Below are 18,885 nucleotides of genomic sequence, written 5' to 3'. Positions count from 1 at the left end.
CTGAGTTTCCTGTTTTCATTTTGCATAATTTTTTCTCTCACCTGCCCAACTTGATTACTTTCCATTACTCTGTCCTCCAGGTCACTAATTCATCTTTTTGCTTCCTTTAGCTTGCTATCTGTTCTATCTACTGTATTTTTAATCGGGCTCCATGCCCAGCCAGAAGTCCAATGCGTGACTTGAACTCATGGTCCCAAGCTGGAAACCTCAGCTGAAATCAAAAGTTGGTAACTGACTGAGTTACTCAGGCAACTCTCCCTCTAGTGTATTTTTAATTTCATTTATTGTGTTCTTCATCTTTCATTGGCTCTTTTGATCTTTTTTTTTTAAAGAGTCTCATTAATGTCCACCACTCTTTACTTAAGTCCAGTGAGTATCTCTATGATCATTACTTTAATTTTTCTATCAGACACATTACTTATCTCTGTTGTGCTTAGGTCTCTTGTGGTTTTCTCCTCTTTTATTTAGTATATAATCCTCTATCTCCTCATTTTGGCTAACTCTCTGTGTCTAAATGTTACGAAAGTCAGCTACATCTCTGCTCTTGAAAGTAATGGCCTTATGAATAAAAGGTCCTGTAGTGCCCTGCAGTGCATTGTGCCCTGTTCCCCAGAATCTGGTGCTTCAGGGTTGTCGCCTATATGTATCACACGTGCCTTACTGCTGTGTGTTGGCCACTTTTGCGTTTAGTCCAGTCTTCTGCAATGGCTTTCTTTGCCTGTTGTGGGCAGTGCTTGGTCCCCGTGTTGTTAGTGGGCCAGTCTGGGGCCACCTTGGGCTTGAGTTTAGTCAGACCAGGCATTTGCCTGAGATGCTATAGCACCAAACTGAAGGGTGCTTTCCCTGTGTTGTCCCCTGAGAAACTATTATTGGTTGGTGGGCCTGCAATCTGACCAAGCTGTCTGCCTGCAGCCCACTGCTGGGACTGTCCGACTGGGGTGTGTGGTTAGCCTTCCCTCACCCAAGGGCAGGAGTCCCTTTGGAGTGGTGCTGGCCCGTGTCATAGCTGCTTGCACACTACCTGGCTTGTGGCTCCGGTTTGAATAGGTGCCAACCAATAGCTGTTGGAAGGGGCAGGGCCCACAGTGTCCACAAGGTTTGTGCTGCCAGTGCAGGGTGTGTCTGGTGCAGCCACTGGTATGGGCCTGCAGTTTTTACAAGGCATGCTGGTCTTCAGTGGGACCAACCACCACTGGAGGATTGAGGCTTCACAAAGCCCAGGAGTTGGGAGCCAAGGTGTTGGCAAGGTATGCCAGTGTTCTGGGGAAGAAACCCTCAGTGCTGGGACTGAAGCAAGCTTGGCTGGACGGGGCGGATCTCCTAAGAGGGCAGGTGGTGGTATGAAGAAGTTAGGTAGTAAGTGTCAGCTCTGGGCTAGTTCTGAAAGGTGGCCATATGTTTGTGCTACGGTTGGGAAAGGAAAATGGTGCCTGCCAGCTCCTTTGTTCCTGGGTGAGTCTCCCAGGGATCTCTATCCCTTAGGGACACACTCTGAAATTAGTAAATAAACCCCCTGTATGCCCAGGCTACTATGTCTATGCTGTATCCCCACAGATTATTTGTAGTGCTGTCTTTAAGGGTGGGGACTCAGTTGGCTCTTCCAGAAATCATCCTGCTGATTTTTAAAATCTGAGACTTTAAGTTCCACTGATTATTGTGAGAACTCACAAAATTCAGCCCCTCTAGTTTTCAAAGCCAAATGTTACGGCACTTCATCTTCCCCATTCAGCCCCCACTGTGTGATTGTCTTTCTCTCCCCTCTCCACATCCATGGCTCCCTCCTTTCCAAGGACTGCCAGGGTTCATTTGGCTCTGAACACATGTCCATCCTTCCTAACCTCTTCAGTGTGGCCTCTTCTCTACCTTTAGTTGTGGAGTTGGTTTCACCAGTCTTTGGGTTGTTCTGTGTTTTTTTACGCTGATATGAACATTACCTAGTTGTATCTGTGGGCCAAGTGAGCTTTCCGCCATCTTACCAGATGCTCCACCTCAATTCCTTTTTTTTTTTTTTTAAGATTTTATTTATTTATTTGATAGACAGAGATCACAAGTAGGCAGAGAGGCAGGCGGAGAGAGAGGAGGAAGCAGGCTCCCCACTGAGCAGAGAGCCCGATGCGGGGCTCCATCCCAGGACCCTGAGACCACGACCTGAGCTGAAAGCAGAGGCTTTAACCCACTGAGCTACCCAGGTGCCCCTCAATTCCTTTTTATCTTTCAGAAATGTCTCAATGTTTATAGTTCATTGATAAGATCTTTTCCTAGTTTTTTGTAGAGCTATAGATTTTCTTTTTTTATCCTTGGGCCTTTTTCCCCATTTCAATGGCATTTGGAGAAGAAGAGGATGGTAATATGAAGTTCAGTGCATTCCTCTTGAATCAGAATTTTCATCTTCTCTTACTCTATATATTCTCATTGGGAATTTTGATTCACATATTTCAGTTACCATTTTTATAATGACGGCTTCCAAATACATGTCCTTTACCTAAAGTCTCTCACTTGCAGAGCCCTATTTATTTAACTGGCTGCTAGTAGATATCCACACTCACATGTCCTATGGGCACTTCAAACCGCCCATCAACAGGTGAATCGATAAACTCATTATGGTGTAACCACACAATGGAATACTACTTAGCAATTAAAAAGAAAGAACTGTTGAGGCATGGAACAACATGGATGAATTTCAAAATAATGATGCCAAGTGAAAGAAGCCAGACAAAAAAGAATATATGCTGTATGATTCCATTTATGTAAAACCTAGAAAATACCACTCTGTAATGACAGAAAGCGTATCAGTGATCGCCAGGGGAGGTTTTTTGGCTTGGGGTAGGGAGTGAGAGGGGAGATAGGAGGGAGGGATTACAAAGAGGCAAGAGAATACTTTTCGTGGTAATGGACATATTTATTTCATTGATTCTGGTAATGGTTTCAAAACCCATCAAAGTTTACACTTTATACATGTTCAATTTATTGTTTGCCAATTATACCTAAATAAAGCTGGAAGAAAACCCGCCCTATTAAAGGCTTTTAACGGAAAAACGGCAGTTCCTGCCCACTCTTCTCTATCCCCATCCCTGTCCTCCTCCCCAAAAACAGACACTTTGAACTCCTTCAGGGCTCTTCCGATACACAGGCCATGTTCTAATACGCTTAGTCTGTTGCTTATTGATTCGTCCATTTAGAACTTCTGGCAGTCTCTCTGTTTATTCTCTCCTATTATGGTAGTTGATAATTGATTTGTCTTACTCTACCACTTTCACTTCTCTTCCCAGTGTTCTAACATAATTCTTGGTTAAATCGATCACCAGTGCTAGCATTACTAGGAACATTAAATACATTTCTGAGTCGAGTAGTTTGCTTTGATTGAATGTATTTTCTTTCATACCTTCCCTCTTGGTTAATACAATAACTGCATTTTCCCTTATTTGCTTATTTTTTATGTACCTATAGCTAATTTTTTTTTTGATGTCCCAATAGACTTTTAGACATCTAACAGCAATTTTTCCAGATGCTTAAAATACCATATAATCTATCAGTTCCAGTCCTCCATTGCCATTCCCTTGAGACATTCCTCCTTCAGCTATCTGTCCTTGTATATATGCCCTGATTGCTTTCTGGACTAGATACATGGTGGTAAGGACTAGAAAGAAACACAAAGCAGAATAATGGAACAGAGAATGGAAAGACAATTTTTTACATAGGGTGGGCAGGGAATGTTTCTCTGAAATGACAGTTATGCAGAGACCCAAATGAATGAGGACACAAGCCATGTGACTATGTGGAGGAAGAGTGTTCTGGGTAAAGGGAATAGCAAATACAAAGATTCTGAAGCAGAAATACACATGGAATTATGAGAAGCAAAATGCCAATTTAGTGGCATTGGAGTGAATAAGAGAAAGCATGGTAGGAAATGAGGAAAAGGTAGGAAAGTGGCCAGGGGCCAGGAAATTTAAGGCCTCATAGGACTTGATAAGAACTCTAGAATTTATTCTAATGGAGTCTTTTTAACAAGGACAAGCTTACATTTTAAAGAATCACATTGGTTGGAAGGTGGACTGAATGGAAATGGACTGTCAGATTTGCAAGAATGTTAAGTAGTGAGACCATTAAGAAGCTATTTCAGTAGTCTAGGTGAAAGATTTAGTGGCTTAGGCATAATAACTTAGTACAGTGAGAAATGGTCAGATTTGAAATATATCTTACAGGGGAACCAATAGGATTTGCTGCTGGATCACATATGGGATGAGAGACAGAGAGGAGTAAAAGATGAATCTTTGGATTCTTGGTCAGAGCAACTTGGTGAATGGTGGCACCACCTGAGATGGGGAAGACTGAGAGATTGTTTGGGAGATAGGATGCTGTGGGATTGAGTTGTGTTTTGAACATACTGGGTTTGAGATGCATGTTGACAGCTTATTGGAATTCTCCAGGGGCAGGTGGTCATCAAGTCGAGGGTTCACAGGAGAGATGAGGCTGGAGATAACTTTAGGAATCTTCATGTACAGTTGGTATTTAATACCATGGTTCTGGATGAGTTTCTCCTGGGAGTGAATATAGATAAGGTAGAAATCTGAGGATGGAACTCTTGAGTACTCCAGTATATAGAATTGGGAAGTAGAAGAGAATCAAAAAAAGAACAGCAATGAGATAGGTAGAAATCCAGGAGAATTCATATTCTATAAGCCAATTGAAAAAAAAAAAAGTTTCATGAGGAGGACAGGATCCACTGTGTAAAATGTTATTAAGAATTTAGTAGGATGTTGGGGTGCCTGGGTGGCTCAGTGGGTTAAGCCTTTGCCTTTGGCTCGGTCATGATCTCAGGGTCCTGGGATCGAGCCCCACATCGGGCTTTCTGTTTGGCGGGAAGCCTGCTTCCTCCTCTCTTTCTGCCTGCCTCTCTGCCTACTTGTGATCTCTCTCTCTCTGTTAAATAAATAAATAAAATCTTTTATAAAAAAAGAATTTAGTAGGATGAGGACTTAGAACTGACTTACTGGATTTGACAATGTGGAGTTTATTGGTGGCTCTGACAAGCAGTTTCACTGAAGTATGAGGACGATTGAAGGAAGGCTCAAGAGGGATTGGGAAGAGCAGAATTAAAGAAAGTAAAGACAACTGTTTTGAGGAGTTTTTCTCTAAAGGGGAACAGAAAAATGGATTAATGGCTGGATGGGGATTGGGATGTAAAGTCAAGGAAAGATATTGTTTTGTTTTGTTTTGTTTATGGTGGGAGATAATAGAACAAGTTTGTCTGATGGGATAATCACTGTAGCATAGGGTTTGGAACTGGGGGGTTGGAAGAGAGGAGAATATGAGAGAGATCTCTGTGAAATAAAATTGACTGGAGGCACCTGGGTGGCACAGTTGGTTAAGCATCCAACTCTTGATTTCAGCTCAGGTCATGATCCCAGAGCCATGAGATTGAGCCCCACATTTGGCTCCATGCTCAGCATGGAGTCTGCTTCAGACTCTCTCTCTCTCCCTCTGCCTTTCCCCCTCCTCACACTCTCTTGAATAAATAAATAAATCTTAGAAAAGAAAGGAAAATTGACTAAAGTTTAAGCCCAGAAATGTTTTAGTAATAAGATTGCAGTGTGATACCAGGTTTTCAGTTTGTAAACTAGTACCTTTCTGTTCTGAAAAATGTTCTTATATTCTTTATTCGATTATCATCCATACCCCATTTTCCCTCTAATTTCTGGAACTCCTTTAGTCATGTGTTGGACACTTGGACTGATCTTCTGATTGGGAGGATTTTCTCTCTGTCCATCTCTTCCCTCAGCTTTATCTTCTAATCCTTCTATAGAGTGTTTTGTTTTTTTTTTATTTAAGCCACCTTACTATTTCAATTTTCCATAGCAGCTATTGCTTTTAAATGAATGCAATTTAAGATATTAAGGTTTTTATTTGTTCTGTGATTCATTTTCTTTTGTTCCCTGCACAATCTGTTTCCTCCAAATATTCAATTATCTGCTTGCTTGTTTTGGTCTCTCATCCTACTAAATTCTTAATAACATTTTACACAGTGGATCCTGCCCTCCTCATGAAACATTTTTTCTCTCTTTGATGTGGGAGGCTTTCTTCAGATGTCTGATGATCCTTGGCTGCCCATTTTTATTTGTGTGGGGCACTAAAAAGCTCTGTGTGCAAGAATGGGGCTTGTTACTGGTGGGCTTCATAGTAGGGTTAGCTCAAGGTCAACTGTCTTTTTCACTGTCAGTGTGTAGAGCTCTTCAAGACTGGTGAGTTTTTTCAAAGAATGGGGATGGTAGGTATATGCCTGAACAGAAGAGGAACAGGAAGATGAGGGCTTCATATTTCTGTAGGTAGACTGTTATAGCCCCCCTCTTTTCAGTTTGTGCATTATCTCTGCCCTGTGCTTGATGCCCCAAGTGCAGAACATTTCCAGCACCGTTTCTCCCAGAAACAATGATGGTAGAATGCAGTAGTCATCTGGACTGGAGTAGGGGTGAGGATAGACTTTTGTGCTACTTAGTACCTCAACGAACTGAGACTCTTGGATTATTTAGAGCACATGAGCTCATTGTCATCTGAATTCCTCCACTCCTACTTCAAAGTACACCTCATGTCCCATTAAGTCATTTTACACTCCTCTAATGGCTCTCCATCTTGAAAAGGCTGGGGCTTTCTTTTTTGTTGTTTTTATCATTGGAAAAGTCATATATGCTAATGTAGTCTCTTCTGTTCACTTATAATTGGTTAGTGGCTTTTTTTCTTTATTATAAGAGGAAAGGGGGTAAATATATGTGGTTAATGTGCCAGGTTTCTCCAGAACCCATGGCATTTTCTGAAGTATAATCATCACAATAATGTTTATTGAGTGCCTGCTACATGCCAGACTCTGTTTGAAGAGCTTTACATTTATTAACTCCATACTCATAACAATTTTATGCAACAGGTACTATTATCATTGCCGTTTTACAGATGAAGAAACCAGGGCACAGAAAAGTTAACTTGACAAAGTTACACAGCCAGGAAGTTGGGGACTAACATTCCAGCTCAGCTGTCAGACTCTAGAGATACTTCCTGCTTTTAAAATTCTCCAGTAGTATTCATTCCTTGATTTCCAAAATCCACAACTTAGCATGCCATTCCTGTTCTCCAGGATCAGGCCTAGCATACCTTGCCAATCTCAGCTCTCTCTACTCTGCCCTTAACACTACCTCTTTGACCTTATATTCAAGCCACACTAAGCTTGCCCTGCATGGATAAGGTCTTAGTGATCCTCATGCCTTTTTCATGCTGTTCCTCTGCCTCAGACATTCCTTCATTCTCTAGAATGCTCAGTACAATGTTAGGGTATTCCATTATATACTTATAAATTGAATATTTGCATAATTTATTTTACCTAGCAATCAACTCATGCTTTTGATTTGATTTAGCATGTCTTCTTTAAAAATGTGTAATTGAATAAAATAATAATATTCTATTACATATGAAGGGTTCATAAGTCTAACAGACTAACTGAAATTATCTCCTTAAAATTTGATTGTATTGAGGGGCACCTGGCTGGCTCAGTCAATAGAGCAAATTACTCTTGATCTCAGGGTCATGAGTTCAAACTCCATGTTGGACATAGAGATTAGTTTAAAAATAATAAATTAATAAAAGTGAAAAAAGTTTTGACTGTATTGACAACGAGATATTCTTTTAGAGTATAAGTGAGAAGGTATATACTTTAAATAGTAAATAAGTTCCATTCATTTGTTATTAAAATGTTTTCTAACCTTATCTTGCTGTTTTTCTTAATAGCCTTTTCTTCCTCTGGCAAATTTGGAATGTTCACCAAACATCGAAACTTTCCTTTGCAAAGCTTTTGTACCAGCCTGCACAGAACAAATTAATGTGGTTCCACCTTGTCGTAACTTTTGTGAGGAAGTATATTCTGACTGCAAAAAATTAATTGATACTTTTGGTATGCGATGGCCTGAGGAACTTGAATGTGACAGGTAAATTATGTTTTCAACTGAAAGCTACCAGTGATCTTTTAATGTTGGTATTAGTTTTCCAGAATGTTTGTGACAGGCTTTCATTATTTAATTCAACACATGTTTATTGCACACTTAACATTTGCCAGCCACTGTGGTGTAGTGTTTTAGGCACAATGGTGAGCAAAAACAGATTTACAGTGGGAATTTACCGTGGGGTGGGAGGAACAGATAGTAATAAAATAATTATAATAATAAATGTAAAATTATAACCATGCTAGAGACAACAAAGGAGAAGTACCAAGTTCTCTGAGAAGATGTCAGGGTGCCTTTGTGACCCAAACTGGGAGGAAATGAACTTATCAATTCACTGCCCTTTTGCACATTGACCTTGACTCATTACTTTTGTCTCCTATGCTCTAGACATTGGGGGATTGTAATTTGAAACAGTCTACTGATATAATGAGACTTCACATGATAAAGCTGGGAAGATGCTGTATCTATCTTTTTGTGTCTTTATCTGTAGACTAGAGTATAGAAGGTTTGTGGAAGTCAAATACTTCTGGTGGATAATGGTTTCCAGGAACAACTGATAACATATAATAAAGCTGAGGATACCCATACCTTACATTCTAGGCGATACCCTTCTACAGGAGCTTTTACACAAATAAGGAATCACACATGAAGATACTGATTGCCACATTATTCCTAAATTTTTTTTAAAAAAGGGGAAATGTGAAACTCCATTGTAGAAGAATGACTAGTAAATTGTGATGTACTTATACACTAGAATACTGTGATACAATAGATAAAATTAATGTAGTTGATCCACATCTGTACACATGGATAAATCTAAAAATTATAGTGTTATGTAAAAAAAGGATGCTACAGGATAATATATAGTATGATGTCATTTATATAAAATTCAAAACCTGTAAAACAATATTATATAACATTATGGTTAGAAAAATCACATAGTAAAAATTTTTTCAAATGCAGGAGAGTAAAAACTGAATTTGTGGTAATGAGTATTTTGGGGGAGAGAGAAAAGAAAATAGGACCAGAAAGGGGTCCCAACTGATCTCTACTGTTGTATTATTTTATTTTAAAAGATATAAAGCAAAACTGACATAAGTTTTTAAAAATAGTGGTAGATACATAGTGTTCTTTTTATAGGCATAAATTTTATTATTTGCTACTCTTATCTATATCTAAAGCATATTTTATTTTATTTTTTTAGAAAAAAAAAATTTTTTTAAAGATTTTATTTGACAGAGAGAGAGAAATCACAGGTAGGCAGAGAGGCAGGCAGAGAGAGAGGGGGAGGAAGCAGGCTCCCTGCGGGGCAGAGAGCCCCACTCCGGGCTCGATCCCAGGACCTTGAGATCATGACCTGAGCCGAAGGCAGAGGCTTTAACCCACTGAGCCACCTAGGCGCCCCTTATTTTTACTTTTTTAAAGATTTTATTTGAGAGAGAGAGTACAAGTGGGAGGGATCGAGGAAGAGGGAGAGGGACAAGCAGACTACCACATGAGCAGAGAGCCCAATGTGGGTCTCAGTCCCAGGACCCCAAGATCATGACCTGAGCCAAAATCAAACATTTAACCAACTGAGCCACCCAGGTGCCCCAAAACTCCCACTAATTTTTAAACCATATAGATCCTCCAAATTAACACTGGTGTGTAGAAACTCAACTGAGTAATAAAATTTTTCACAAAATATAAAATGTATCTGTGTACATCACTCCAGTCTACCATAAACAAGGGAGACAAGGAGTACAGACTTCCAAATATTTATTCCAAAATAAATGTGTCATTGGGATATAATGTACAGCATGGGGAATATAGCCAATAACATTGTATTAATTTTGTGACAGATGGTGATTAGATTTACTATGGTGACCTTTTCTCAATGTATATAAATGTCAAATCACTATGTTGTGCACCTAAAACTCATATAATATTGTATGTCAACTCTATCTCAATTAAAAAGACCCAGCCAAACAAACAGGATAGTGATTAATTAAGCTGGTCCCCAGTCTACTTCTTGGTGATCTTTCTTGCCTTTAAGAATGTAGAGATCACCTGAACTCAATCCAGGGAGGGGAAGGGTGTCATTTTAGCCAATTTTAACTGTCAAAACCTTGTCATATGGTTGAGCTACTTTGCTTGTGGGCATTAGAATACAAGTGAACTTCCCCAAGACTTACATTTCTAATGCTGTAAACAGACAAGCCAACACTTTTTTGTCTGGAGACTACTAATTAAGAAAAATTCTTTTTCTTTCTTTCTTTTTTTTTTTAAGGATAAATTCTTTCTTAAATATTTAGTCTTGGAAGCAGAAATTATTTAAATATTATTAATTGGGGCACCTGGCTGGCTCAGGCAGTGGAGCATGATCCTGAGTTCAAGCCCCACCTAGGGTATAAAGTTTACTTCAAAAATTTACAAAATAAAAATTATTCATTGATCATTTTCTGAGTAAGGAAATGTTCATATTCACTTGCCTTGTATTAAATATATGATAGCGTATTGGGGCCTCACTAACAACTACTAGTGTTCAGTTAATTTCAAAGCTCTAACCTTTAATCTATCCAGGTTGATGTCTTCCCATCAATTATGAATGCATAATGTAGTACTTTATAGCTGGAAAGCATAGCATTAAAACAGTGAATCAGTAAAAATGTTGCCTTCAATTTTTATAATCTCTACAGATTGCAGTACTGTGATGAGACCGTTCCTGTAACTTTTGATCCACATACACAGTTTCTTGGTCCTCAGAAGAAAACAGAGGAAGTTCAAAGAGACATTGGATTTTGGTGTCCCAGGCATCTGAAGACTTCTGGGGGACAAGGCTATAAGTTTCTGGGAATTGACCAGTGCGCACCTCCATGCCCTAACATGTATTTTAAAAGTGATGAGCTAGAGTTTGCAAAAAGTTTTATCGGGATAGTTTCAATATTTTGTCTCTGTGCAACTCTGTTCACATTCCTTACTTTCTTAATTGATGTTAAAAGATTCAGATACCCAGAAAGACCAATTATATATTACTCTGTCTGCTACAGCATCGTGTCCCTGATGTACTTCATCGGATTCTTGTTAGGCGACCGCACAGCCTGCAACAAGGCAGATGAGAAGCTAGAACTCGGGGACACGGTAGTTCTGGGCTCTCAGAATAAGGCCTGCACTGTTCTGTTTATGTTTTTGTATTTTTTCACGATGGCCGGCACGGTGTGGTGGGTGATTCTTACCATTACGTGGTTCCTCGCGGCAGGACGAAAATGGAGTTGTGAAGCCATTGAACAAAAAGCGGTGTGGTTTCATGCCGTGGCGTGGGGGATACCGGGCTTTCTGACTGTTATGCTTCTTGCTATGAACAAAGTTGAAGGAGACAACATTAGTGGCGTTTGCTTCGTCGGCCTTTATGACCTGGATGCGTCTCGCTACTTTGTGCTCCTGCCACTGTGCCTTTGTGTGTTTGTCGGGCTGTCTCTTCTTCTAGCTGGCATTATCTCCTTAAATCACGTTCGGCAAGTTATACAACATGATGGCCGGAACCAGGAGAAACTAAAGAAATTTATGATTCGAATTGGAGTCTTTAGTGGCCTGTATCTTGTGCCCCTCGTGACACTTCTGGGGTGTTACGTCTATGAGCAAGTGAACAGGATCACCTGGGAGATAACTTGGGTCTCCGACCACTGTCGTCAGTACCACATCCCGTGTCCTTATCAGGTAAAGAGCATTTGTATTAGTTTGCTATCCTTTTTAAAGATTTTATTTATTTGAGAGAGAGAGAGAGAGAGAAAGTATCTGAGCCTGTGGGGATGGGGAAATGGAGAGGGAGAAGCAGATTGAGCAGAGAACTCGACACGAGGCTCAATCCCAGAACCCTGAGATCATCACCTGAGCTGAAGGCAAATGCTTAACCAACTGAGCCACCCAGGGAACCCTGTATTAGTTCATTATTTAACTTTAACATAGAGGACATTCCCTGGACATACACTTGAGTTAGTCATAAACATAACATTAGATTTTCCATAAGAAAATCCATTAGATAGAGGGAAAGATTGCTTGGGCATCAGCTGAAGCTGAGGTCAGGCCTCAAGAGTTCTTGCCTCAAGTTTAGACTTTGGTTACAATAGTTAAAGTGCCTCTATTAGCTATTCTTTTAATAAAAATTAAATTTGGTTGCAAGGGCAAATAAATAATAATGAGGAACAGAAACACAAGAAGAGGTCTGTCAACTTCTGAAGTGGGAGTCGTTTTGAATTCTTCAGTTAGTGGGGGGGAAACATTTGGGTTTATTTAATTTGATCGTGTCATCTTATAATGTTTTTGTTTCATATATGCTTCTAAAAACAGAACTTATTTTACTATATGGAATTGATACTTATTTCACCCTGACTGACCAACCACATTTTTTAAAACATAAACAACAATGCATAAAGACTCTAAAATAGTATGTTGTTCCAATGAATTGAAATGTAATTTTTTGGTAGATTTTAGTAGAAGGCAAATAGATGAATACCCAAAGCCAGATATTTTGGCAATTATAAGAGGCTGCTATACTTACAGGGAAAAGATGCTGGGAAATCAAGTCAAGATTTAGGATATTCTTCCTAAATATATTGAAGTGTTTTCCTTTTCTAGCTATATATTTTGATACACAGATGAGTTCTTCGTTCAGAACTTTAGTAAAGAATATACTTAAAGCAGCACTGTTCATTATATTGTGCTATGTCAAACATTTTATAATACAACAGACTCAAGATTTATACTTTCTGTTCAAGTTTTACATTGACGGTATAGACTTCTTTCCACTTAAAATGTATCACTGAAATTTTTATTATTCACTTTTTTTTTTGTAGGCAAAAACAGAAACTCGACCAGAATTGGCTTTATTTATGATAAAATATCTGATGACATTAATTGTTGGCATCTCTGCTGTCTTCTGGGTTGGAAGCAAAAAGACGTGCACGGAATGGGCTGGGTTTTTTAAACGAAATCGTAAGAGAGAGTAAGAAGCTACTGAATTATCTGATGTTGTTTTACATTAAATAGAACAAATACCAAGGAACTAGCCAAGTCATTATTGTGCCAGAGTTTCATTATGTCAACTGTCATGTCAAATTTGGAAATCTTTTTCCTGGAGAAATATACTTTATTCTGTTTGGCATTCATTAGACAGTCTTTGACCTATACTATTCTATTGAAATATGAAAGAAAGATTTGTCAAGTGTGCATTTTCTTTACATAGCTTATATTTAATATTATTACTGCTATCACTGTATTCAGTAGTTTGGGTGCAGCATTTTAAATTTTAATTATTTTATCAGTGATAAAAGATTAAATGGGATCAAATATATGTAAGGAAAATTAGAGTATGATTCAAATATATTGTATGATTGTTTACTACCTTTAAGTTTTATTATGCATAGTGCTGCTTAAAATGTCACTTATTTGCCTTAAGATGGTAGAATTTTAAACTTATGTAGTATTTTATAACAATATAGTAGATTTACAAGTAAATAGTTCATTTTGGTTAATTATATACATTATGTGCTCTATACAGCCGACAGTGTCGTATAGGTTTTTAAACTATTCCCCATTGGTTTGATTAATAAACTTTTTTGTGATAAAAGTTCAGAACTATAGATCTTTTCTAAGTTTTTGAAGTCTGAAGAATTGCATTTTTTTTTAAGATTTTACTTATTTATTTGACAGAGAGAGGGAGAGAGCACAAGCAGGGGGAGAGGCAGAGGGAGACACAGGTTCCCCACTGAGCAGGGAGCCTGACTGAAGAATTGCATTTAACTGGACTTTAATTTTTTGCAATTATTACATATCTACTCCATATTTATATACATCATGGTTTAGTATAATTTGCTAACTTTAATGTTAGAAAGCAAACAATTAAATTTAACAACAACCATTCTACATCCGTTCTTTTCTGGTTTACTTTTATATTTGATGTATTCACATGGGATAAACAGATTGTCCCCTACGGTATGCTGCTTTGAGTTTCCTTGTCCTCCTCCTCTGGTTTAGCCTCTCTAATTTCTTACCGATCTACTTACGCTGACAAAGGAAGCTAACAGTGTATGCAAAAAAGATTTCACTTCATGGCAATCTACTTATAGCTCATAGTATCTGTAATCCCAGATTTCATAACTATAAGTCATTTAGAACTTTTAACCTGATCAACTAAAGATTTTAGTATAAGTATAAGATATATGATATGCTTTTTGGCTTCTTTTTTTTTCCCCCCTGCTTTTTGGCTTCTCGATAGCACTTAACATTTACCTAGTAAGCCCTCTCCTTGGTTTCTCTTACAGTCCAATCAGTGAAAGTCGAAGAGTTCTACAGGAGTCATGTGAGTTCTTCTTAAAGCACAATTCTAAAGTCAAACACAAAAAGAAGCACTACAAGCCCAGTTCGCATAAGCTGAAGGTCATTTCCAAATCCATGGGAACCAGCACAGGCGCTACCGCCAATCACGGCACTTCCTCGGTGGCAATCACTAACGATTACTTAGGACAAGAAACTTTGACAGAAATACCAACCTCCCCAGAAACATCAGTGAGAGAGGTGAGAGCAGATGGAGCGAGCACCCCCGGATCCAGAGAACACGACTGTGGGGAGCCGGCCTCCCCAGCAGCATCCAGCTCCAAACTCTGTGGGGAACAGGCCGACAGGAAGGGCCGGGCAGGCAACGGGACAGATAGGATCAGCGTATCTGAAAGTACGCGGAGTGAAGGAAGGTGAGCTCAGATTTTGTTCTGTTAAATCGGGACTGCTTTGAATACTGCATTATGCATTTTTTATTAAAGCATAGCACATCTGGAAAGAAAATGTGCTAGGAGATGACATGTGTCCATACATTTAATCCAAGGAAGTTTGGGTATAAGAAGTTTGGGTCCAGCCTGTAAATATGCTATTTGGTAGTTCAGTTCTTAGCTTGGAAAAGAGCCTTCATGAATGTTGTTCGCATAGGAGTGTGATGTTCGTTTCCATGGCCGTTGTTAAGTGTTGCGTGTATATTTGGTAAATGTTTAGGAGCCTTTTGAGATACAGGCTATTAAGTTGTAATTGCTACTGTATCATAGTACTAAAAGGTATTTGTCATTTTATATGAAGAGGATTATGTTTTTTACTTTCTGAACATGAAAGGATACTGACATTATCTTTAATGAATTTTTCTAAATGGTCATAGGTGATCCAGACACAGGTAAACATCGAATTAACCAGAATGCCGATAGCTAAGTACTTTTAGGTCTCAATGTTGTCTCATCTCCCTCGTACCAAACTAAATCAGATGCACCTTCTTTTATGTTCCCGTAACAGCTTTTGCTGTTTCTAATTAGATATGTGCCTTTAAAATGGGATCGGGAAGGAGACAAACCATAAGAGACTCTTAATCTCACAGAACAAACTGAGGGTTGCTGGGGGGAGGGGGGTTGGGAGAGGGAGGTGGGATTATGGACATTGGGGAAGGTATGTGCTATGGTGAGTGCTGTGAAGTGTGTAAACCTGGCGATTCACAGACCTGTACCCCTGGGGCTAATAATACATTATATGTTAATAAAAAAAATTTAAAAAAAAACCCTCCACTAGATTTGTAAACCCTCAAAGGCAGAGCTGAGGTCTGATTCATCATTGTGTTGGAATTAAAATGTCTCATCCTTGGTGGGAAATGAATAAAATATTTGCTAAAGCAAGGGCCGGAATTCTGTCTTATTAACTGTATTCCTGATGCTACAGTGTGCTCAGCCCACGCATGGGTGGTGCTTAATGCAATTTGTGAAGTTAGCAAAACCGTATTTGAAAAGAAAGTATTTGTACTTTGAGGTGTCAGGATTCACATAAAGAGTTTTAGTTAATTATGCAAAAAACTCATGAAGAGTGGATGGCAGCTGTAAGGACATTTGGCATCACATCTGCGCTTTGGTCTGTAATATGTCACCTTTCGTCTTTTTACCTAGGCTCTCTCCAAAAAGTGACGTCCCCGAGCCTGGCCCAGTACAGAACAGCAGCCCACAGGCCGCAGGTTCCTCCGAGCCGGGCAGCCCACGAGGCTCTGCGTCCCTGCTCGTTCACTCGGCTTCAGGGGGCAGGAAAGTGCAGGGCCCCGGCAGTCACTCGGATACGTGAGGGGCGGGGTTGCCTGCCCGTTGCTGAGACGTGAGTGTGAGTTCGTGCTACACTGGCGGGGACGGCGTGCTGTCTTCGCGCCATTACTGTCCCGTTCTTTTGCACTGAGAGCTACACCGTCGCTTGTTACACTGGAAACGGTAGATTCCGAGTATAATAGGATTCATTTCGCACAGAGGTTCATGATGACCGTATACCCAGGAAACAGAAGTGTGCAGGTTAATAATATTTTTTTAAGTTGTGTGGGAGGAGGGAGTGAGAGGAATCTTCCTTTTCTATTTATGAAGATTCTACTCTTGTTAAAAGTATTTTAAAATGTACTATATGCTCTTTTCACTTTTATGGTCTAAAATCAAGATATTACTTTGCTAAAGTATTTAAAACTTATCTTTGTGTCTTTTTTATACATTTGAAAATAAGTTTCTATGTATTTGAACTTTTTTTTTTAGGAATCCTGGAAAAGCTATTCAAATGTTTTTGTCATGTTATTCTGATATTTTAGCACTACTTTGGTAGCTTTTACACTGAGTTTCTAAGAAAATTGAAAAATAGTACGTTTATAGTATGAAAAATATTTGACACACCAGAAGGTTTTATAATGGGAATTCACCTTTAAAAACCCACTTATTCCACTTTATCATCTTCCTTGTGTGAATTTTATAGTCTTATTGTTTTAGAAATTTCATACATCTATTATGCCACTAAAATGAGGTGCTTAATGTCCAATGTTGATTGTATTATGCTGCTCTCTGATCCTTCTACATTTTTAAATGATATGTCCTGAAGGATTAGATGAAATGTTATTACTCTTTTAGAAATTAAGCCAAGTGCAATTGATTTCCTTTTTAAAAAAAAAGTTTTATGACCACTCAAGATTGTATTTTTATGACCATTTATACTTGCTTGTACTTTTTTTTAGTTGCTTGTACTTTTAACTTTTTTTAACGTTTAGAATACTAAAGCTTGTACAGTACCTTCATCAGACATTATGTAGAATTCATTCCTGCACTGAAATAGGATTTTCTAAACATTTAAAAGTGTGCTTAAAAAAATGTGTTAGCACTATTAGTGTCAATCAAATGGGGGAAAAAATGTAGTCCTGATAAAATGTACTTTATATAACATACTTTAAAATATTGAAGAATTTTCTTAATTTTATTTCCAATTAAGTGTTCTGCCTTGAACAACATTTTCTGATGCTTTCGGTTTTTTCCTCTATTTAGCATTCTATTAAGCATAAAAAGATTATCATGTACTGTATGGAAAATGTAAATATTAACTTTTCCACATTTTTTAACTTGGCATACAAATTATATGATCTTTCCAGTAATAAAGTTTTCTCTGTGTAAGAGATTGTGGAGTATTGTGTTTATTTTTAGTGGTCCTGACCTAGGAAGTGGTAGAATTTTTCAGATCAGTGGCTCCATGACTAATTAGCCAAAAGCTTTAAACTGGAAAAGGAGAAGTTGGGACTCTAATTTTTCATTTGTTACAGTTTTTCCCAGAGTATACATGATACAGCCACATTTATCATACTTTTTAAAGCCAGTGGGAGACCTGAAGGATGAGGTAAAGCAGTGGGACATAAAACAATACTAAATTAAAACATTTTAATAAACAAATAGGATAGTGAGGAATTGCCGGCTAAGACCTGGGAGAAGAAAGAAATTCACCCTGCCAGCCCCAACAACTGGGGCTCCATTAGCCCAGGGAGCATTTAATGATTGGGAAAAAGTGGCTGAGCAGTTGAACGGTTATGGCCAGCGTCCAAGGGCTGGGGTTCAAGGGAAAGAGTGTCCACACACCACACTGCAATTAGAGTTGTGACCTCAAAAGGATGTATCCCAGAAGGAAGTGTGAAGTGTAGGGACAGCAGCCTTGCTTCAAGTTATCTGCATGGTCTAGAAAAATCTCTTACTCTGGAATTAGAATAAGGTAGTTCTGGATTAGTCATAGGCAGAAGCAAATGGAAATCTTGTCTGGAGGAAGAAAATGTCATTCTCTGTACTCTACAAATACTTTTTCAAATATGATGTTCATCATATAGTCAAACAGAGACAAGCATGCAAAAACAGTGTATGAGTAAGAATCAGCACTAACACTGATGGGGAAAAGAGCCAGAGGTACTCCTCAGTGATGAGGCACGGATTTCTTAAACTCATGTAACTTAAAAATATCACAAAAGGAAAAATGAGATATCACTACGCCTATCAGAATGGTTACGAGCCAAAAAACAACTGACAATATCAATTTCTGGTATGGATGCTGAGCAACAGGAACTCTCATCCACGGCTAATGCGAACGCAAAACGGTATAGACACTCTCAAAAACAGGCAGTTTCTCAACGCAGCCAGACTTGGTCTTCCCATGCGATCCAGCAGTCATGCTCCGAAGTAGTTCCTGAACTGACTGATGTAAATATTTCACCCTTGAGGTCCAGTAGAACTCCTCACTCAAGTCTGGCCATGGTCAGCCCATAGTCAGTGGCTTCCTTCCAAAGAACACGGTAGGGAACGGGGTGGTGGGGAGAATAACTTTCATGCTAGAGAAACTTGACAAAACCCTACCTGAGGCAGGTGGCAGAGTCAGCATCCGTAGAGGGCATGTCGAGAGTAGGTGCGCTTCCTATGACCTGATGAGAATGGCCCTTGACCTCAGCGATCTTCCTCCCCTGAATCCATAACCTCAGTCTAGTTGTGAAAAAAGCAAACAAATCTCAATAGACATTTTACAAAATACCTGACCAGCACTCAAAGCTATCACGATCACCAAAAGGAAAGTCAGAAAC

General features: G+C 39.0%; 1 protein-coding gene across 4 annotated transcripts in view; it reads left to right on the top strand.

The window, feature by feature from the left end:
• The window catches only part of FZD6 (frizzled class receptor 6), a 40,198-nt gene extending 22,757 nt beyond the window's left edge, over positions 1–17,441 (top strand). For 3 of the 4 annotated variants that reach the window (XM_047726913.1, XM_047726911.1, XM_047726914.1), the window contains 5 exons: positions 7,771–7,967; positions 10,661–11,678; positions 12,815–12,963; positions 14,282–14,707; positions 15,929–17,441. In XM_047726913.1, the coding sequence (XP_047582869.1) occupies positions 7,771–7,967; positions 10,661–11,678; positions 12,815–12,963; positions 14,282–14,707; positions 15,929–16,097 (1,959 nt within the window). In that variant the 3' untranslated portion in view covers positions 16,098–17,441. The remainder of the gene's footprint in view (positions 1–7,770; positions 7,968–10,660; positions 11,679–12,814; positions 12,964–14,281; positions 14,708–15,928) is intronic. The other variant, XR_007126778.1, reaches the window with a different exon arrangement.
• The last annotated feature ends 1,444 nt before the right edge of the window (positions 17,442–18,885 follow it).

The sequence above is a fragment of the Lutra lutra genome, chromosome 4 (genome assembly GCF_902655055.1).
Source record: "Lutra lutra chromosome 4, mLutLut1.2, whole genome shotgun sequence".
In the NCBI taxonomy this organism is placed as follows: Eukaryota; Metazoa; Chordata; class Mammalia; order Carnivora; family Mustelidae; genus Lutra; species Lutra lutra.
Note: the sequence above shows the minus strand (reverse complement) of the source record. Positions and strands in the feature narration are given on the sequence as shown.